Genomic DNA, 23,250 nt, shown 5'->3' with positions numbered 1-23,250 from the left:
GATTTAAGGAGAAATTAAAGGTTGGAAAGAGCAGCTTGAGAGAGGACAGTGAATTGATAAGGAAGGTGCAGTAGGATTGCCTAGCAGCAGCGAGGGCCCAGTTATGGCTGAGTAACGTAAACCCATCAAAATAATTGTCATTTTTCTCTCCCTTCATTCAGCAGCACATGTAAAGGCAGTAGATGGGGGAAGGGAAGAACTGAGTGGTTAGGTATTAATCAATATGTATGTTTGAAGACCCCTCGTAGAAGAGCAAGAATTGGGGACGAGAGAAAAGTTGTGAACTATTTATTGAACTCATTGAGAAAGGAAACTAAGTGACCTGGAAATCTGCAGACGAGCAGGATTTTTGAGTGCTACATATAAATGGCATGGACTTCAAAGGAGGGGAAATGAATGAGTGCTGGATGTAAGGGGAGAATTTACAAGTGGCGGTGGAGAACAAGAAGCATCCCACCGAAGAATGACAGATGTAGCCAGTCCTGGAAAGGATGCTCGGTTGTTTGTGTCATCAGAGGGAGCCAGTAAGAGCTAAAAGATGGAAGGAGAGGGAGAGGATTTAGGACAAAGGAAAACTTGTTATATATGGAACAGGCAGGGGAAGGGCTTGGCTGGAATTTTGGGATAGGCAATGGGATCTGGATGATGCTCTACAGGGGTTCGGAATCAATGGGATGTGGAGAGGATGAGTGGGAGTGACAGTGTTCATCAAGGAGTGGAAGGTACCACTCTCTCCCTAGAGGAGCTAGAGATGGGTTTGGAGATGGGGACAGGCTCAGATAATCAGAAGGGAGGCCCCGATTCACTATTTCTCTCCAAAAAGGCTGGAGATCAAGCAGGAGACAATGCAGCAGGAGATGGAAGTCAAATCTGATCCCCGCTAGGCTTTCCCCTTCCTCTTCCCTCAAGGTTCTAGCACAGCAGGAGTTGAAAGATGAAAGGTCAGACTGTTCCTCCTTGCACTGGAGGTTCCACACACTCTCGCTGGGAGATCATGCTGGTGGCTGGAAGTGGGAGAACCCTCCCCACCATTCCCAGGGGGTCACCATACTGGTGCTGGACTTTGTGGGCCCTGTGGCAGATCCCCCAGCCTCAGCCTCCCCTGAAATAGGGCCTACGGGGCAGTACCATCATGCTCAGCTTCTGTTTTACATATATAATAGGAAGACCTGACTCCCATCACTTAAAACCATCCCCACTAACACGTGTGCCTGAGATTGGTTGGTGGTAGTTACCAAAGTTCCCTACCTTCCTGGTGTCTTCCCTTTCACTCCTAAACCACTGTGGAGCTTAATATGAGGTGCTTTAGTGCAGGGGGAAAATAGCCCTTCTTGCATATGGTGTTAATCTTACTTCTGAATGAAGGGTAATTCCACAGTGCAAATTTTTTTTTAATTCCAAATCAACTCAAGCAAAAGAGGAAATCAATCTATCAAATAAATGCAAATCCTCTTTGTGGGAGTTGATTTGGAATTTAAAAGAAACTTTAGATCACCTTAAGAGAAGCTATGATAAGCTTAAGGAACCTCCATGCTCTGGATGTAGAGCACTAAGTCACGAATAAAGGAATGCAAAGGTTTTTAGATCTGGGAGATGGAAGGACCATCTAATCTGATCCAGTCAACTGTGAATCCTGGCTTTATCAAATGCCATTTAATCGCTGATCAGGAAATCCCTTTCTCCTAAGGCAGCCCATTTGGTAGCATGGGCACTGGAATCAATTTTTGACTTGGCGTGAGAGGCCTGGGGTCAAGTTCCGGCTCGTCACTTCCTCTGTGACTTTGGTCCTCCCACTACAAATTTACAGGTTGTTTAGCCATTCCCCAGTCTGGTGGCTTTACCTCTCCAGAGATCAACTTCCCTATCTACAAAATGAAGAGGCAGACTAGCCCACTTCTACATACAATCTGAAGCCAAAATGCTAGGATCTCTGATCATGAGTCTGACATCCAGAACAGAAATTCTGAGCGCCAAAAACCAAACTCCAGTAAACAAATCAAAGAATACAATTTTCAAAAGAAATACAAATCATCAAGTGTACAAAAACGCTCCAAATCACTAGTAATAAAGGAAATGCAAATTAAAATTCCAAGGAGTCATCTCACTCTCACCAAACTAGCCAGAGTGACAAAAGATGGAAATACTCTAAGATAGAGGAAGATAGTCAAGGAGCTGAAAAATTAGTCCAACTATAGTGAGAAACAATTGGGAGTTATTGAGAAAATTGCCAAAAACTCGGCCTCTCCCTCCCCATTTACTATTGCCTTAAACAGTTCTTTAACCAGTCATCCGCGGTCTTATAAAACTGTTGACTAAACTCTAAGGGGTCAAGGAGAGTAAGAAAGTTCCCAAATATTTACCATACAAAACTGCACTCCTTATTCCTGCCCTCTCCTCTTCCTGACTTCTCTGCTACTGTCCAGGGCACCAACCACCTGCTACCAAGGTGTCCTTGATTTCTCCCGATCCTTCCCGTATCCAATCTGTTGCTTAATCTAGTTGATTCCTCACCTGATCCTTCCTGTATCCAATCTGTTGCTAAGTCTAATTGATTCGAGGTGTCCTTGATTTCTCCCCATTATTCCTGTATCCAATCTGTTGCTTAATCTAGTTGATTCCTCACCTGATCCTTCCCGTATCCAATCTGTTGCTTAATCTAGTTGATTCCTCACCTGATCCTTCCTGTATCCAATCTGTTGCTAAGTCTAATTGATTCGAGGTGTCCTTGATTTCTCCCCATTATTCCTGTATCCAATCTGTTGCTTAATCTAGTTGATTCCTCACCTGATCCTTCCTGTATCCAATCTGTTGCTAAGTCTAATTGATTCGAGGTGTCCTTGATTTCTCCCCATTATTCCTGTATCCAATCTGTTGCTTAATCTAGTTGATTCCTCACCTGATCCTTCCCGTATCCAGTCTGTTGCTTAATCTAGTTGATTCCTCACCTGATCCTTCCTGTATCCAATCTGTTGCTAAGTCTAATTGATTCGAGGTGTCCTTGATTTCTCCCCATTATTCCTGTATCCAATCTGTTGCTTAATCTAGTTGATTCCTCACCTGATCCTTCCCGTATCCAATCTGTTGCTAAGTCTAATTGATTCGAGGTGTCCTTGATTTCTCCCCATTATTCCTGTATCCAATCTGTTGCTTAATCTAGTTGATTCCTCACCTGATCCTTCCCGTATCCAATCTGTTGCTAAGTCTAATTGATTCGAGGTGTCCTTGATTTCTCCCCATTATTCCTGTATCCAATCTGTTGCTAAGTCTAGTTGATTCTACTTTAAGCATGTCCCACAGAGGCCCATAACGGGCACGCTGGTGCCGACTGTATCAGGTCTTGCCCATCCCATTACAAAGACCCCCTCACTGAGTTCTCCCCATTCAGTTCAGGTTTGTCTTCCCTCAGCCATCATACGGATCTTCCTAAAAGCCCAGCTCTGACCATGTTAATCCTCGTTCAGTAAACTCTGGTGGCTTCAGCACATCCTGTTTGCATGGCGCCCTTCTACACCTTACTGCCTCCCCTGTGCCCTGTGTCTACCAGACACTCCATCTCTTGTCTTCAGGCACTTTCATTCAGAATTCTGTTCCCCTTGCCTCTCTGCTTTCTAGGCCAACATTAAAATCCCATGTTCTAGATCCCCTTAAAGACAATGCCTTCATTTAACATATATTTTAACATGTATTGGACTATCTGCCATCTAGGGGAAAATTTGGAATGGAAGGTTTTGCAAGGATCAATTACCCATTACCTTGAAAAATTACCCATGCATGTTTTGTAAATAAAAAGCTATAACAAAATAAGATAATGCCTTCTCTTTTATTCATCTTTAATTTATTCTTCACATATCTTATTTATACATAACGGTTTATATATCATCTATTCCATTAGACTGATTTCCTGAGAGCAGGACCTTTTTTTTTTTTTTAACTTCTTTGTATCCCTACACACAGCACAATACCCAGCACACAGAGGTGTTTAATGAAGATTTACATAGCAGCATTTATTGTGGTAGCAAAAAGCCACGACCAGAGTGGGTACCCACTGACTGGGGAAGGATTAAACAAAGTGTAACTCTGTAGTGGAATGCAATTTGGCAGCGAGGACCCATGGAAATGAAGGATTCAGAGAAACAAAGCAAATTACAAACGGTGGAAGAACAGGGCAAAATCAGAAGAACAATATGTACACTGATTGCAATAATGCAATTGAAAACAAAAATTCAGATCAGATCCAATGCAATGATTATTAGTTCCAGATGACTGATGTTGGAAAACAACTCCTTCTTTTCTGCAGAAAATAGACTAAGGCCCGCAGATTGTCATTTACTGTTCTATATGACAGCTAAATAGGGCACTGTGTAGCTGTTTTGGTTTTTTTTGCTTTTTGGGGGAAGAAGGGGGTTCACGTGGGGTGGAGTGGCTTACTGGAAAATCAAAAGCTGAAATGGATCAGTAAAAATGGTGTCCATAAATGGCTGCAAAATTCCAGCTGTCTTCTAAGAAAGAATAAAGCAGCTCAAAGCCCTCCTGCCTTCTGGACACTGGCCTTCTCTGAAGGCACGGAAGATCACCTGAGTCTTCTCTGAAGAGCCGCCTCCCACTGCTGACTCATCCTGGGCTTGTAGGTGAGAGGCTGAGCTCTCCAGTGTTGCCCAGTAGGGGATCACTCTACCAACAGCAGGATCCAAGTGAGAAGCCCGAAAGATGCGAAGTCATGACTCCACAATGGGAAGGGTCTTCTCCAAGGGCCCAGAGTCTGCTCATTCAAGGGAACGAGTGAGGTGATTCCCAATGGCACTCACTAACTCATCCCCAAAGAGGTTGCTCCGATAATGTTGGTTAGTCTGTCAACAAGCAGGAGGGGGAGATGTGGTAGCATTCATAGCTCCCTCAAAAATATCAGAATAATGCACAGATTTTATAAAATGCTCAAATTCCTTGGAGGAAAAGTGCTCCATAAAAGCCAAAGGAAAAAATAGCAGACACTATAATGGTGAGAGTCTATCAAAAAGAAAAACTACACAGCTCTGCAAGCAACGAATTCTATTCTGCCCTTCAACAAAACACCCTCTACCCTCTTCACCCTATGATCCACCTGGGCATCAGGATCACAGATCCAAGTCCATGGAATGCAGCTGGGATAAATAGGAGACAATTCAACAACAAGGTTATTTCCACAACAGCCAAGTCTTTCATCTTGTTCTATTCTCACAAATTTCCTTTTATTTATTTATTTTTTTGCTGAGGCAATTGAGGTCAAGTGACTTGCCCAGCTAGAAAGTGTTAAGTGGCTGAGGCCAGATTTGAACTCAGGTCTTCCCGACTTCAGGGCTGGTGCTCTAATTTCCTTTTTCTTAAAAGATTTTCCAGTCTTGGTTTGGAAATATCCTTGCATACCTCTCCTGACCTCCTGTTCACAAAAGCACGTGTTTATGATGCACTAAAAGAGGCAGCAACCCAATGTTGTTTTGGGAACCTCAGTGACGTAATGGCCTCAAGAGCCTTAGTCATAGGGTTACTGAAATTTGAGGGAGAAAAAAAAATCCTCAGATAATTGAGTCCATTCCCAGCAGGCCCCAGGAAGGAGAGCTCCCAGCATGATATTTGTTCCCTAGGTTTCTATCGGATTTGGCTTTAAATGACTCGCGCAACTCTCCAGGGGATACTAATCTATGAGGAACAGATGTCACTATCCGGATATTTGCTCTGCTATTTTGCCTGAATTTCAGCCTATTACTTCTCCTTACATCACACTAAATGATTCTTCTCTTCACCATGTTACACATGTACTGCTGACTGCCCAGCGGTGGGTGGGCCAACTGGATCGGCTGCCTGAGGTTCTTGGGTTTGAGGGACTAGCTAAAGCAGAGTCTGGAGGACAGTGCGATTCAAAGTGTACTCTGCCTAGACAGCCTTCCAGGACAATAGCACAGAAGTCAAGGAGTCAAGACAAACTTCAAAGCAGCCCAGAAAAAACAGCTCTGTTTGGATTTCTGCAGCTGTCTGACCGAGGAGAAATCCAGAGATGGTGACACATATTTACATCTCAACTTCTCTCAAGTCACGGGGGAAGCGTGTGCTGTCTGCCCCCAGAGACACAAACCCATCCTTGTATACAGTCCTTGTATACAGATGAAGGAAAAAGAAAAGCCAATCGGTGAGCACAACCACAATAGATTTTAATCTGCCCAAAGCAAACCCACAAGTCTGAGGTGTGTCTGGGGATTACTATTCCCACAAAAAGCATATTCCAAACATGAAGTGCTTGCTGCCATTTAACAGAACTCTCTGCTAAGGCCCCAGCGAGGCTCTCCTCTCCAACAGAGCTGTTTCACTAGGAGCCCTCAATGTCCACATCCACCTTGGAATGCCTGATGTCAAAGAGCGAGGCCATTCCAAGGACAGCTTCTCTCCGAAGCTTGTTAGGTCACTCTCGAATCCATCCCACTGGGCTCGGAGAAAACAGTCCTAAAGGTCAGGTTCACTCTTGCTTCCTTAGAATGGTACTCCTTGGGTACCCGGTGCTAAAGAGAAACAGACAAGTTATTCACAACTATATCTTATAACTAATTATAGACATAGATATCTGCATTAAAGGTAATTTCAAGGAAATCAGAACACTCCTATTCTAACCTCCCTAAATTGGATATAATAAAAGTTTTAAACTAATAATTATGATGAACTCTTGCATAAAAATGCCCTCCCCACCTTCTGATATTCCCCTACCACAAAATGAGAGCATTCTAGCACTGAAATAGTCTTGCCTTCCCCAAGCATTACTCTTCATCTCAACCTCTTGCTGTTCTCCCCAGCTCAACATGAAGGATGCTAACTAGCAAGTCTTTTTTAACATAATCCAAAAGCAACGTGAGACATTTATCCTCTAAGTGGTAAATGAACCAGCATTTATTTCCTAGCCCTCTGACACTTTAAAGAGAACTTGGCCTGAAATACCTTTTGACTAAAGCTGTGTACATAACATTAAAACCTATCAGCAGTGATTAATAAGCATTATCAAGTTTGATATGATGTCAATTTAATGCCTCAATCATTATGAAATTATGGCACTTCCTAAATTCAGAGTCCTAGATGACATCTGAGAAATTGTACAAGAGATGCTACTGATTCTGCTTCTATATTCTTACCTGCCAATCAACTTGTGTGGCTCCTTCCATCATCAACAAGGTCCCATGATCCAAGGGTATCTTTACTTTTTCCACATATGTATAGTCTCCATTCTCTTCCTGAGAAATAGCATTAAGTGAATCAAATTATTTGCATGTGTGATAAGAATAACAAGAAGACAGATCTCACAAATGACGGCAAGCCAAAAGAAAAGTTCCATCCTTTTGCTCAACAAACTATCAAACTGTGCATACTCTTTGACCCTTTGGGCTTATATCCCAAAGAGATTTTAAAGACGGGAAAGAGGCCTGTATATGCAAGAATGTTTGTGACATCCCTGTTTGTAGTGGCCAGAAACTGGAAACTCAATGGATGCCCATCAATTGGAGAATGGTTGAATAAATTGTGGTATATGAATATTATGGAATATTATTATTCTGTAAAAAATGACCAACAGGAAGATTTCAGAAAGGCCTGGAGAGACTTACATGAACTGATGCTGAATGAAATGAGCAGGACCAGGAGATCATTATATTCTTCAACAACAATACTATATGATGATCAATTCTGATGGACGTGGCCCTCTTCAACAATTAAGATGAACCAAATCAGTTCCAATAGAACAGTAATGAACTGAACCAGCTACACCCAGCAAAAGAACTCAGGGAAATGAATATGAACCGCTACATAGAATTCCCAAATCCTCTATTTTTTTCCACCTGCATTTTTGATTTCCTTTACAGGCTAATTGTACACTATTTCAAAGTCTGACTGTTTTTATACAGCAAAATAAGTGTATGGACATGTATACTTATATTGTATTTAACTTATACTTTAACATATTTAACATGTATTGGTCAACCTGCCATCTGGGGGAAGAGGTGGGGGGAAGGAGGGAAAAAGTTGGAACAAAAGGATTTGCAACTGTCAATTCTGAAAAATTACCTATGCATATATCTTGTAAATAAAAAACTATAATAAAAAAGAGAAAAAATAAAAAAAGGAAAAAGAAAAATTCCATCCATCATCCATCCTTTAGACGCAATGGCTATTTTATAAGATGGCCAAAACTAACAGTTTTATAGCAGAGCCCACTTTGACCAAAGAAACCTAAGAACTCTCTAAAACCAACAAGGCTCAATTACAGTATAATGGGAGTCAGAAAGTCAACTGTGGATTTCGGTCCAGGCTCTGCCTCCTGGTTGTGTGATCTTGAGTAGAGCACCACTCTCCAAGGCTCCCTGTAAAGACTTATTCCTTGGAAACTGAGTGGATCCCCATCAATTGGAGAATGGCTGAATAAATTGTGGTATATGACTATTATGGAATTTCTGTAAGAAATGACCAGCAGGAGGATTTCAGAAAGGCCTGGAGAGACTTACATGAACTGATGTTGAGTGAAATGAGCAGGACCAGGAGATCATTGTACACTTCAACAACAATACTATATGATGATCAAATCTGATGGGCCTGGCCCTCTTCAACAATGAGATGAAGCAAGTCAATTCCAATAGAGCAGTAATGAACTGAACCAGCTACACCCAGCAAAAGAACTCAGGGAAATGAATATGAACCGCTACATAGAATTCCCAAATCCTCTGTTTTTTTCCACCTGCATTTTTGATTTCCTTCAGAGGCTAATTGTACACTATTTCAAAGTCCGATTCTTCTTGTGCAGCAAAATAACTGTATGGACATATATACATATATTGTATTTAACATATACTTTAACATATTTAACATGTATTGTGCTACCTGCCATCTGGGGGAAGGGGTGGGGAGAAGGAGGGGAAAAATTGGAAAAAAGGTTTTGCAACTGTCAATGCTGAAAAATTAGCCACGCATATATCTTGTAAATAAAAAGCTATGATAAAAAAAAAAAAAAGAAGAAAGAAAGCACTCCCCACAAAAGATTTACTCCAACAGACTTTTGTGAGACAAGTGCTTTGCAAAACCTAAAGCCCTAAAGAATTGAGTCATCATTTCTTTGCTTTTGGTATTAAAGCATACTCAAGAAAATGAATTGTCCAATGGAACACCAGTAGGTGACATTTCATCTTTTAACAGTCAACAAAGAAAGTCAACTAGTTCTCTTAAGTTATCTGACCACTGAGAATTCTCTTCTTCGTCCAACGTCCCAAAGGATCTTTCTCCTGCCTTCTCTCTCTCTCACAAAAGCTGGTGTAGCCTACTACCAGGTGACACCAGCTGTTCTAGCTCTTGGAAATCTACCACTAACTCCTGGAAGCCCATAATGACAATACTTTGTATTAACACTGTTCCTTGCTTCCAAGGATCTCAAAGGAGACTTACGTATGTCATTTTTAAGAGACTTCACAACATAACATAGTGAGAGGCAGTTGGTGTTATTTCTCTTTCACAGAAGCAGAAAGTGAAGAGATGGTGAATTAAGCAACTTTTATTTGTCCCCGAGGTTTCAGGGGAGGTCAATTATTTCTCTTAGGAGGTCCCTGGTCTATAAGCTTTTCTGCTGTGAATATAAGGGGCTACCCTGAATGTCTGCTTCACCGTTTATAATTCTTTCTCCCAGAAAAATCACAACCCAAACAATATTACATTTGGATAAACAGCCCAAGTTTCAGGCCCCTAACCCTCTTAAGAGTAGCTTTGGAAAGCAAAACCACAAATCACAGATAGAAGTGAACCGGATGACTGAAGTTATTTTTTCATTTATTGATTGACTCTGGACAATGCACGCCTCTTACCTCAGATAGGGATTAACTAGTCCCCAAATACCCCATGTGACCTATGTGCCATCCAGAAGTAGTGGGCAGATTACCCTACCTGATGGCAGCCTGATTTTATCTCTGATTATTCCCCAACACGAGGCTGCAAAGAACAACGTCAGACACCAACATTTATGTTTTATGGGAGAAAAGCTAGCAAAAGCTGAGTGCGTCATCTGTGAGATTAGGGGAATCCAAGGCTGCTCGATTTAGACAAGAAAACTGCTGGAGCAAGGTTCAAGGCAGCTGGAAGCTAGCGGATGGTAACTGGTAAACATGTAGACTGAATAAACAGGAATGGGGGTGTGTGCAAAAAGCAGGCAACCTGGAAATCAAGCTCAGAAACTGCAACTGGAGCATGGAGAACAATTGAGGACTAATTTTTAGGTGATGGATGAATCTTCCTCTTTTTTTTGGCTATTTGTATCTTTGAAGCACAAAGCAGAACAAGGAAGGAGAACCATAAATGCTCGTGGATAAAACAAGAGATTTTTTAAGCCAAGGAGAATTTCACACATGAAGGGAAAAAATCAGCACTGACAAAGCAGCAGCCGTTTAATCAGTTCCATTTCTGTTGATGGATTTTCACAAGGGTGTTTTAAAATTTTTGTCACTATCTTGTTTTTACATCAGCTCCATTTCCAAATGTCCCTTTCCTCTCCCTCACAAGCTCTCCCTGTGGAACAAAGAACTTAAAAAGAGAAAACACAATTTCAGTAACACCCTGGCTGTGCCTCAAGAGTTCACCCAGACCTTGCCACCCGAGGTCTCCCATGGGGTCACGAATGGTCACCTACTTATGGGCCGTGTTCAGTTTTTCCTTCTGCCGGGCTTCTCTGCTGTTTCTTATGCAGCAGAGGGCTTCCTCCCTTTCACCTATCCCAATTTGTTTAGCCATTCCCCAATAGACGGGAGGGAACCTGTCTTTTGCAGATTCTTGCTACCACAAAAAAGTGGTGCTTTGACTTCACATCTGTAACCTATTGCTTGCTTTCTCAAAGGGTAGAGGAGGGAAGGGAAAGAATTGGGAACTGAAAAATTTTTTAAATGTAATTGAGAAATATTTAATAAAAATATTTTTTAAAAGCAATACATAAATATTTTTGGTACGTGAGACTTTCTATTCCCATGCTTGCTGTCCAGACTTTGAAACCAAGCTCCACCTGCCCCTCCTTTTGCCCTTCAATCCTTCTCCCATTAGCAAACACCTCCAGAAACCTTCATTTTCAGGGTTCACTCTGGACTTCATTTGCTCTCTCTCCATCACTTTGACCCTCTTCTCCTCCTGGTGAACTCTTTTTGGAACCTCCATGGAGTCAGACCAGCCATAATTTATTCTCGGAACTTCTGCTATCTGACACATAGTAATAAAATGCTTGCTGCCCTGATCTCCTTGAGGTATATGCTTAGGAACAGAATCTCTGATGGACATTTTTAGTCCCTTATGTTTTTTTTAAGCCATAATTCCAAACTGCTTGCACAGCTCAACCAGCCAATTATTGGTAGATCTATTTCTCTTCGGCCCTTACACAATGTTTATTATTTCTATCTTTTGTTATTTTCATCAATTTGCTGGTTGTGAAGTAAAATCTCAACATTGTTTTGATTTGTTTTCATGTTTATTTTTAAATAGAAATTTTCGATATTATGAGTTAGGGCAATCAGAAAAAATTGTTAATAGTTTATAATTCTTCATCTGAGAATTGTTTATTCATATCCTTTGACAACTTAACCATTTGGAAATGGTTCTTGGTCTTATTTATTTGTCTAAACTCCATATACAAGAGGCAGACAGATGTAGTAGAAAGAGCTCTAGGAAACTCTAGGATTATTAATTAGCAAAGACACCAACTTGCCCCGGGGGACGGGCAATTTCCCGTGTTCATGAAATCACAGATCCCAGGTATTCCCTGTCCCTTACCAAAGTAGAGAGCTGACAACCAAGATAACTAAGGACCCAATACAAGAAGAAACTACTTGCCCCTTTAGAATTAAAATTACCCAGCCCAAATGAACAAAAGCCTTGAATCCTGAAAGAACCGGTAGGTGCGACTGCTGAGCCACTGGCATTAACATCTGAAAGAATGTGGGAAAATGGGAAGAATACAAAGCTGGAGAATAGCAAATGTCCTCATTTTCAAAATTGGGAAGAGAAGAAAATCTATAAATCATAAATCAGCGAGCTTGATTTTCAATTTCCTGGAAATTTCTATAGGGCACCATTGAAGCTGATGGTTGCTGAACATCGAGAATGGGGCAGGAGTGACAGGGGCTCTGGCTCTATCAAGAATAGGTCACACTAGACGAAGCTCGTTTCCTTTCCAGGCAAGACAACAAAATCAGGGGATGGAGAATGCTATGGACCAACTCGACTTCAATTTTTGTTAAACTTTTTCTTGTGGATAAGGTGGCAAGATGTGGCCTGGATAATAACACGACTAGATGGATTCAGAAGAGTTTGAATGGCTGGGCTCAAAGAATACCTGCCCATGGTTCCCAGTTAAGGGATCTGGGCTAATTCACACATTTACCAATGACTCGGATAGGGACAAAGCATGCGCCTCAAATCTGCAGCTGGCCCAAAGTTGAGAGAGATGGCAAACACAAGGAATGACAGTCATGCTCCAAAGGATTCTGGCAGGTTAGGGGGCGGGACTGAATCTAATAAGACGGAATTCAACAGGGATCAAGGTAAAGTCTTATATCTTAGCATCAAAAATCAACTTCCCAAGAAAGGGGGAACACAGACAGTCACTGCTCTGAGAAGATCTGGGGGTTCTGATGGAAAGCAAGTTAAACAAAAATCAGCAGTGTGATGTAGCAGACAACAAATGAAAGTGATCTTGGACTCCATCAAGAACACAGACAAGGAGGGGATATTCCCAGAGTCCTCTGCCCTGATCAGACCTCATCTGGAGCAGGATATTCAGTCTGCGGCGTCACGGTTGAGCAGACATTGATAAGGCGCAGAGCGTCCAGAGAACAATAAGGACAATGAAAGGCTTGGAGTATTTAATGCAGGAGGAATTGAGGATATTTAGGCTACAGAAGACTTGACTGAGATACAGATAACGATGTTCAAGTATTTAGAGGGCTGTCACACTTGCAGAAGGGACAAAACTGTTAATCTGGCCTCGGAGCTGTTTAGGTTCAATGTCGTGAAACACTTCCTGACCACAAAAGCAGTCCAAAAGTGGGATGGGCTGCCTAAGGGATGGGGGGGGAGAGTGCCCCCTGGAAGTCTTCAAGCAGTGGCTGGATAACGACTCTTTGTCGGATATGTTACAAAGGATTCCTGGCAGTTAGGGCTTAGTCCCAATGACCACTTGAAATCCTAGTTCTCAAATTCTAAAAGGACACGGTGACATCTTGGATACTAGACCCTGCTCAGAAATACTTCACCCAAATAGTTTCCCCCCCAATTCATGCCTTCCCTTCTTATCCTGACTGTAACTGATTTTATTAATGCATAAACCTTTTAATTTCAGGTCACTGAAAATATTTTATCTTTAATAAACATTTTTATCCCTTGTTTGGTTAAGAATGCTTCTAGTCACATCCATGAATTGTACATGACCTTGTTCTCTTATAATTTTTTCTCTTTATGCTCACCATTGTTTATAAGTCCAGTGGGATGAATGGGTCCTATTAATTTTAGACACTTCTGGCTCAATGTGGCAAATATAGCAGACAAAGATACACAGTGTGTTCTTGGGGAAACTATTTCTAATAAGCAAAGGTCTAAACTCATGAGAAAGGTAGAAAGACGTGGTACAGCTGTTGAACTACAGAATTCTTACAGTGCTTATTCCTACTTAGAATCCTAGAGCGTTGGGGCTGCAAAGTTATATAGTCCAGCTCCCTTATTTTAAAGAAGGAGGAAACTGAGGCTCAGAAAGGAGAGATGACTGGCCAGGTTCTCTACCAAGTGACTGGCAAAAGGAAGGCCTAGCACTTAATTCTGGTTCAGGGCTCAAATGCCTTTTTATTTCTCAGAATCTCCTGGTTAAAGAATGCACCTCTCTCCAATGTACACAACGTCACACGATAAATCACACTCAAATAACTCACAGATGCTTCATCCTCTGAAGCCAAAGTTTAATGGGAATATAAACTATCCGGCCCACTTCAGACAAGATGGCGGACAGCCTCTTTCCACTGACGAAAGCAACAGTTAAAGGCACAGAAGGGCCAGTGCCCACTGATAAATGGACAAGGAACAGTGGAAACCTTGGTTCTGACTGTTTACAGATGTGTATTTGCAATCATTAAGCAAGGCTAGGTGGAAAAAAAACAGTCCTCTCATTTATTCAGAACTTTCTTAAATATGATCAGAAAAAAACATGGCTAAGAATGAAATTTTCCATGTCTGTTCCTAGTTTCAAGAGGGCTTCACAGTTCAAAATGAAAGCCCCATATTGATGCTTTTCAACACATACAACACTGTGCTGGGAAATCTTGAAATTTTCCCAATTCCAGAGACAGGTAAATCTGAAGAAGGGATTAAAAAATCCCAGAGCTTCCAGGACCCTCAAGAAGTGACTAGTCCAATCAGGAGCTGCCCTGGAGGCCCCCCCAAGGACACTCCTGGGTAGAAGCCATACAGCCTTTGCTCGAATGCCCCTAGTGGGACTACCTCCCATGGAGACTTAATTTTTTAGAAGTGGTTCCTTATACTAAGCCTACATATGCCTCTCTGGAACGGCTCTAAACAATATTTGAAAACAGCTCTCCTGTTTCCCCCTTAGACTTCCCTTCTTCAGGTTAAACATTTCTAGTTCCTTTAACCATTCCTCACAAAGAATGATTTCAATGCCCATCTTGGTTAGATTCTTCTCTCTAGCTCATTATTCCTAAAGTTTTGGGATTTTAGTCATTTAAAACTGCTCTAAGACTTTTGGCACACCCTCAGAAGGCAGAATCTTTCCCATCTTCACTTGAAAGCACTACATGCTTCAAAAATAAAGATTCAAAAAGATGTTTAGACTGCAGTTCATCTGAAAAAGATCTATGGGTCTTAGTAGACAACAAGATCTATGAGAGTCAATATGATCTCACTCACACTGCAGTTCTATTAATATGTGTATATCTTCTAAGTATATTACTACCTTCTAAGAAAGGAAAGTCTAAGAAAATATTTTAAGGTATAAGTGCACCATATTAATTTTATTTTATAAAAACATCACAAGTGCCTGTGCACAGAAACTTATAATTCCTACCAGAGCATCTGTCCAGAGTCATGAACAATAAGCTCAAGGTTTCTACTAAGAAAAAAAATCACCATCAAATATAATGAGGTCAGAGAATGAAACTAAAATTAAGTTTATTTCACTCTGTCCTCCTTTCTTTATATTTTTGGTTGATTCTTAATGGGCATCTGTTAGTGACAGGGATGATACCATTTAACTAAAAGTAGCTTATGAGGGCAACAGCAGCCAGGCAGCCTGGGGTGTCTCAGCTGTTTCTCTGCCCCATGGAATGGATGCCCAACATAAATTCCAGGGCCATTATCTCATTTAATCAAAGTTTTCTGCCCCGAGTTTCTGACCTTACTTCAACTGTGCTGTTATTGTTGTGTATGTGACAAGGAAGGAGGGAATCTAATAATATAAGCCATTTATAGATCAATAAGCAAATATTTTTCAAATAGATCCTCTATGTTTGGCACTGTGTCGAGCATTAGGGAAAACAGGGGCCAAAGCGATATAAATCATAATCTTTGCTTTCAAGGAGCTCACTTTCTCATTTAATCAAACTAATACTATTAAACATTTATTTGTTATAAGGTACTTTTATGATAGGCACTAGTTGGGGAGATAAGAAAATACTTCTTATACTAACTTAATGGAGAAGTGTAAAATAATGCTACTTTTAAGCCTTTTTTCTCAACTGCAAAATCAAAGAGTTGAACTACATGCTTACTAAGGTCTTTATCCTTTTGATACTAGGGTTGCTGAATGTTTTTGAGCTGGAGATTAACTCGATGAATTATTTTTCATTTTACTTCAACTAAGACTCCAAAAAATATAGAAGCCGAAACAAAATGCCGAGAAACTATAATTCTCTTCATATACATCCGAAACTCCTATTATTTCTTAAGCCTTCCTGAATTATGCACATATTTACATTACTGTGCGAGTACCCACATTATACTTTTTTTCTGTTCCACTGTGACCTTTACTGTGTATGGAACATCAATTAGTCTCTGTTATTGTGATCTAGCTCTATAGCTGGAAACAACCAATATACTGGGTTTTCATTCTGTTCCCATTGCTATTACTTCATGCAAGTCTCCCCATTTTAAAAATCCCTTGAATGTAAAATTTATTATGGTGCAGTAATATTCAATTTCAAAATAAATTTAATTGCCTCTTTTCTGGGATAAATACCCCCAAATGCTTTCAATTCTCACTTGACATGAACTTAAGGACCTTTCCTTGTAGCTGTTTTTCAGATGTTTTCCTGTTTATCCATACTCTTTCTGAAAGGTGATGTCCAAACTGAACACAATATTCAAAGAGGGATCTGAATATGGCAGAGAACATCAAGACTCTGATCTCCATATTCCTAGGAGTGTTGTCTCTTTTAATGTAGCCTCAGAAACCATTAGCTTTTTTGGCTGTTGTATCACTGCTGAACAAAACTAAGCTGATAGTTAATGAAAACCCCCTGATCTTTTTCAGAAAAGCAGCTACTTTTATAATAGTGAGGTGACTTTTCAAAACGTTTCTATAACGGTGAACATTTATCTCTATCAAATGTCTTCTTAAGGCAAGGTCATCTGCTGACAGTAGGAGTACGAGGGGAAAAGAAATTTGGGACAAGTCCATGGGATGTGGCAGACAGTCCATCAGGGAGAAGTAAAAGAAGGACCAAATGGCAAGAAGGGCCCAGTTGAAATTAGCTAACAGCTCTGCAATGGACCAAGTCAACACACTGGGAGGCTTTCCCCAGCAGCCTTGGGCAGGAAGGAGCAGAGAAGGCACAGCCTGGGGTAACTCAAGGCATGGACCTGTGGACAGGGGAATCAAAGGCGGAGAACGGCACCAAGCTGAACTGATTGACCACAGGATCAAGACTATGAAGGAAAGAAAGCACAGCCATCTTTTCCAAGGATGATGGCTGGGAGAACAAGGAGGGGATTGAGGGACTACGAGTTGTAGAAAGATGAACATGTTTAGGAGGAGCAAGGTGAGAGAAAGGAACTTAGAAAAGAAGGATTTCAGAGTTCAACATATGGGGGCTGAATTATGAATGATAATAAAATTAACATGCGATCTGCTTCTGGATAAAAGCAAGAGGAAAAACAGAAGCTATGGGAGTTGATGAACCAGAAAAGTCAAGGATGCTACTGAGAGTACTCGCTATTTCCTTTACTATGAAAAGACCTCTGAATTTGTGGATCAGTGCTCCTTGGTAACCCCAACAGTACATTTCTATAGATGTGAGGACAAAAGCCCAACTGTGAAGGATTAAAGAATGAAGGGATACTGAGGAAATGAAGACATTCTGAGTGAAGAAGATACTGCAGATATAGACCTCTAATTCCAGAAGCTTAACAGGGAAAGGAAGAACAACAATAGTGACGGTCAAATCAAGGTTGGCTCCAATGAGGGTCCCATCCATTCCCTTAGAGGCACAGTGGAACTGATTGAGTGTGGGACAGGACAAAGAAAATTATCTTTTTCACTGCTGAATGATTTCAGTCACTTCTGACTGTGACCCTACCTGGGTTTTCTTGGCAGAGACACTGGAGTGCTTTGCCATTTTCTTCTCCAGCTCATTTTATGATCAAGGAAACTGAGGCAAACAGAGTTTGATGACCTGCCCAAAAGTCACACAGCTAGGAAGTGTCTGAGGCTGGATTTGAACTCAGTCCTCCTGACTCTAGGCCCTGTACACTGCACCACCTTGCTCTCCTAAGGAAAACTGTAAAGCAGGGGTCCTCAAACTTTAAAAAAAAATTTTTTTTAAAAGCTGCTTTTCTGAAAAAAATCAGGGGGTTTTCATTAACTGTCAGCTTAGTTTTGATCAGCAGTGATATAACAGCCAAAAAAGCTAATAGTTTCTGAGGCTGCATTAAAAGAGATAATCCTCCTAAGAATATGGAGATCAGAGTTCAGCTTAGTGCCGTTCTCTGCCTTTGATTGCCCTGTCCACAGGTCCATGCCTTGAGTTAGCCCAGCCTGTGCCTTCTCTGCTCCTTCCTGCCCAGTTCACTGTCCTTCAGACTGTTGGAGGGCCGGACTATAGTAAAAACAAAAACTTTGTTTTGTGGGCTTTTAAATAAAGAAACTTCATAGCCCTGGTTGAGGGGGACAAACGTCCTCAGCTGTCTCATCTGGCCTGCGGGCCGTAGTTTGAAGACCCCTGCTGCAGAGGATAACATTAGTTAGGTGTGTCAGGCCATTGTTCCTCCCAAACAGTTATGCAAATCCTGCTCCTTCTTTTCTATTTCACCTTTTTTTGGCCTACTTTGCTGATCCAAACATGCTACTGGCTAGCCTCACAGCCCCCAGCTGGGTTCTCATTGGGCTCAGTTACACTTGGATTGCAGAGCTGTTCTTACTGATGTTGATGTAAGCAGTAGAAAAATCACAGCTGGACCTTTTGTTTGCAGTGCTGACACCGGGAAAAAAACAAAAAGGCAACTTCTGATTCATTCCGGAAATTATGGAGAGAGAATAAACATGGCAGCCCACAAAATAATTTTACAGAGTTGCTCTGCTGACTCAACTCGGGCTGCAAGTGATCGAATTTCTGGTATCGATCTACAGCACATTTCTCTAAAACCAGAAGCTGCTGTATCTGAGACAAAACCTGCAAAAGTAAAAATGGGAGGGGACGTTGTGCTTTAGTAATTCTGAGGCTCATGTGCTTGAAAAGGTTCTCTGACCACACTTAATCTAATTGTTTCCTATCCAAATTACACAAATGAAAATCTGCGCGCCATCCCTGGCATTCGCTTGGCATAGACTTGCTGACTCACTTGATAAGGAGGAGAGCATAAGAAGGGTAATAGCTGCAATCAATGCCCTCACCCAGGGGGACACCAACTAACTTAAAAATATCCCAAGAACAGTCAGAATCCTGGAGGCTTCAAGAACATGCGACCACTGTACAGGGCAATAACAAAATTATACGATGACCAATTCTGATGGACGTGGCTCTCTTCAATAATGAGATGGTTCAGGCCAGGTCTGATGGTCTTGTGATGGAGAGAGCCATCTGCACCCAGAGAAAGGACTGTGGGGAGTGAGGATGGATCATAATATAATATAATTCACAGCAGCATAGTATTTTCAATTCGCATCATAGTATATTCAACTTTAGTTGTTGTTTTTCCTTGCATTTTGTTTTTTCCTTTTTGGAGCTGATTTTTCATGTGTAGTGTGATAATTGTGCAAATATGTACAAAAGAATTATAGGTTTAACATATAATGGATTACTTGCTGTCAAAGAGGGAGAGGGGAAAAAAATTGCAACACAAAGTTTTGCAAGGCGAATGTCAAAAACTATGTATGCATGTGTTTGGAAAATAAGAAGCTTTATTAAAAAATGTGACCCCCCCCCCCAACTCACTGAACGAAGGCCTGGCACTGTGTGGGAGGCGCCTCACACTGCAATGGGGATCCCCACTGTGCAGATGCTAGCAAAGAGCTTAGAAATCACGTGGCCCTGCCTCATTTTACAAACAAGGAAAGCAAACCTGGAAATGGCAGACTATCTTCGGCAATGAGAGGATCCAAATCAGTTCCAACTGATCAGTGATGAACAGAACCAGATACACCCAGACAAAGAACACTGGGAAATGAGTATGGACCACAACATAGCATTTATACTCTTTCTATTGTTGTTTGCTTGCATTTTTTTCTTCCCAGGTTATTTCACCTTTCTAAATCTGATTTTTCTTGTGCAACAAGAGAACTATATAAATATGTACACATATATTTTATTTAACATATACTTTAACATGTTTAACATGTATGGGACTGCCTACCATCTGGGGGATGGGGTGGAAGGAAGGAGGGGAAAAGTTGGAACAGAAGTATTTGCAAGAGTCAATGTTGAAAAACTGCCCATGCATACTTTGTCAATAAAAAGCTATTTTAAAAAAAATCATCATTAAACCAACACAACATTTCTGGAAAGGACACCCCAATCACTTGTTCTGTAACTGTATGCATACTTCCTTTGACTTCCTGTCCAAAATTCTCCTCCCTAGCCACCTCTGCCTCCATGGGTTGTTTCCCTCAATGCCCTGTTTTTCCTGTATTCACTGCAGCTAGTAATCTTGACATATAAGTGATCAATAAATGTCCCATGAACTGAAGTAAGCTCCTTGAGAACAGGGGCTGCTTTCCTCGCTTATGTGCATTTCTTCAGTTTCTTGCACTTAGTAAGTATTTAATAAATGTTTTTTCTTTCAGTGATCCATTTGCAGAATTTATACTTTAGTTATTTGTGCCTATATTTGTGTTGCTGTTGTTCAGTCATTTCAATCATATCTGAATCTCCACGATCCTATTTTGGGGGATTTCTTGACAAAGTTAACAGAGTAGTAGAGCTCCAGCTCATTTGACAGATAAGGAAACTGAGGCAGAGTGAAGTGATTTGCCCAGAGTCACACAGCTAGAAAGTGTCTGAGACCGGATTTAAACTCAGGAAGAGAAGGCTTCCTGACTCCAGGCCTGGGGATCTATCTACTGTATCACCTACCTGCCCTTGAGCTGATTTTAGATGATTCTATTAGCATAGAACCTCCATGAGATAGGTCAAATTTTACTTCTCTCCACATCTCCCTCTAACACAGCCCTCTGCAGGAACTTAGTAAATATTACTGACAATGAAGACGATTATACACAAAGTGCACCTTGCCATAAATAAATATAACACTGTCAGTCAGTCAATCTCAGTCCCAGAGAGCAAGTGAGGAAAAATAATCTCCTAGGGAGAAGAGGGGCCTGGGACTGCAGAGCATGGCACATGCCATCATCTGCAGTCAACATGGTTTTTGCTTCACTTGTGCTATTTTGCAAGAGAGGAACCAATGGTGGTGATGGCAGAAGGGATGATAGATGTCAGGAAATCACTGGTTTAAAAATAAAAAGCATCTTTTAAATGATGTGGATGGAGAGGGCCCCAAACCTGGGGCAGAAGATCCAGGTACAAGTCCTTCCTCCATGAGATCTCAAACAAATTTCCCAACCTCTAGGGGTCTCAGGATTCTTCTCCCTCAACTGAAAAGGAGGCTTAAATAGCTTCCAAAACTCCTCTCATCTCTAACGTTCTTCTGTCATCCCATAATCTAGAATGGGCTGTACCTGAACAAAAGAGCTGCCAGCCTTTGACTCCCGGTTAGGGCCCTGAAACACAAGACCACCACGTTCAATCTCTCTCAAGCACTTCTTGTAAGGTAATGAAACAAATGAAGCAAGAATCTACAAGTGAGCTGTCAGAACAGGAAGGCCTACAGTGTACAGGATGGACATGGCGATGCTGAACTAAACATGGCTGCCGGTCAGCACGGTCCCGGGGTCTCCCATTAGACCATAAGCTCTTCGATAATAGAGGCTGTTTTTTTTGCTTGCATTTGTATTCCTGGGACTTAAGACAATACTAGGCACTCTCCATCCAATAAATAGATACATGCATTTAACTTAACTCTATTACTCTATATATTCCTCTATACCTATCTAGCTCTAGCTCCTTTTATCTATATCTACCTCAATCTCTTTATCTTTCTAGCTATCTCTAGTCAATGGTGGTCTAAAACGAAACTTCCTTTTCCCACACCTCTCAGAGTCATTAAAAAAAACTTGATGCTCTTCACTCCAGCCATCCTTTCCTCAGAATGGCGTTAGAGCTCAGGTCACCCGTGAGCCCACATGCTCACCAAGACCCCTAAAAGCGTGGTAGAATAAGAGTAGCCCCTGGTGCTACATCTAGGAGGATTTCTCCTTGCTCCTGCCAAAGGTAGCAGGGAAAGGAGAACGTGGGAGAACTGCTGTTAGGCCAAGTCACCCTGAGGTGGATGAAAAAGCACCTCATTGTGATGATTCAGCTGAAGAGCAGAGATTACCTAGAGGTTATTTGCTAGAAAAAAACGGAGCCTTTTGGCATCCAAATCTCGAGTGCATCACAAAACTTCCTGCTATTATCTAATAACACACCCCCTCCTCCTCCAGCCATCACGGTTTCCCTGGTAACCGACGGAGAAATAGCAGCCTGCCAACGGGCCTTTGTCATTCCCTCTCCAGCCTGCTCTGCGGTGTAGAATTAAAGCTGGCCAGGGAAAGCACCCAGCTCATCGTTACAACTGGGCTTCAATGCTGCAGCAAAATCATTTGCAGATGCAGCCGTGTTGGGGCCCCCCGAGACCTTGGATGGCCGTGGGGTGCTGAAATGAAAAGGGGGCTGGTTTCTAGACATACCAGGAAGCAAACCCAAGTTTTAGGCCCAATTCTGCCCTGATCCACTGCGTGACCCCTCCTCCGACAAAGCCCCGACCCAGCAGCTTTCTGCCTGATGAGCCCCAAAGTCTGCTCCCATTTGGGTATTCTGCACTTCTGCATTTGGGACATGTCTTCAGAACATGCTACAAGTGTCACTTAGTCCACCCAAAACTCTAAACCAAACAAAGGAGCGCCATGAGCACAGAAAGGGCTCTAAGACCCGGGATCACAAGTGATTCCTGATGGGGAGAAACGTGGACCCCACGTATGATGGTGGCTCAGTTACTGTGGGAATCACAGGGGAAGGCCTGTAGGTTGCAGCCATAGGACAGCAGAAAAAGAACTGAAGGTGCTGGAGCCATTTGCAGCTGAGTGTAACCTCCAGAAGTCTGCCACGGGGTCAGAAGGCAAAGCGATCACGTGCTCACTTTGTGGAGGAAGCCTCTGGGCTTTCTCTCTGAAAGTGACCCACGTCCAAACTCCCCTCAGGTGGAATGGCAGGCCCAGATGGCAGAAGGCTTCTGAGGGCAGGAAGTCTCTGCTCACAAGCTGGATCAGAGAAAGAGGAGCTAGAACTGGCAGCCAATCCTCCCCAAGCCCCCCACCCCCGAAACATCCAACTGGGATCCTCGCTTTCAGAGCAAGCCAGTGTGGCGCCCCAGAGATGGTGCTCATCTGAACTTATCTGGCCCCTGGTCTATAGGAATTACGCTCACAAATGATTTTTCCATATAAAAACAAACAGATGCCCCATTTGGGAACACGTGCTTCCTTTCTATCCTGGGAAGAAGCAAGAAGAAAACAATCTCCTCCAAGGTCTTGTGCCAAGACAGGGGCTCCTGCTTCCGGCCTGGCTGAAGCCGGGGCACTTGGAAACTCTTGCAAAACTTGTAACCTTGTCAAGAGGCTGATCTCAGCAG

At 42.0% G+C, this 23,250-nt stretch overlaps 1 protein-coding gene across 3 annotated transcripts in view; it reads right to left on the bottom strand.

The window, feature by feature from the left end:
* Window positions 1-3,801: 3,801 nt before the first annotated feature.
* ALKBH3 (alkB homolog 3, alpha-ketoglutarate dependent dioxygenase) overlaps window positions 3,802-23,250 on the bottom strand; it is a 45,917-nt gene continuing 26,468 nt past the window's right edge. For all 3 annotated transcript variants that reach the window (XM_051963941.1, XM_051963942.1, XM_051963940.1), the window contains 2 exons: window positions 7,149-7,247; window positions 3,802-6,527 (listed from right to left, as the gene is read on the bottom strand). In XM_051963941.1, coding sequence (XP_051819901.1) covers window positions 6,426-6,527; window positions 7,149-7,247 — 201 coding nt within the window. In that variant the 3' untranslated portion in view covers window positions 3,802-6,425. The remainder of the gene's footprint in view (window positions 6,528-7,148; window positions 7,248-23,250) is intronic.

This window comes from Antechinus flavipes, chromosome 6, assembly GCF_016432865.1.
Source record: "Antechinus flavipes isolate AdamAnt ecotype Samford, QLD, Australia chromosome 6, AdamAnt_v2, whole genome shotgun sequence".
Lineage (NCBI taxonomy): Eukaryota > Metazoa > Chordata > Mammalia > Dasyuromorphia > Dasyuridae > Antechinus > Antechinus flavipes.
Note: the sequence above shows the minus strand (reverse complement) of the source record. Positions and strands in the feature narration are given on the sequence as shown.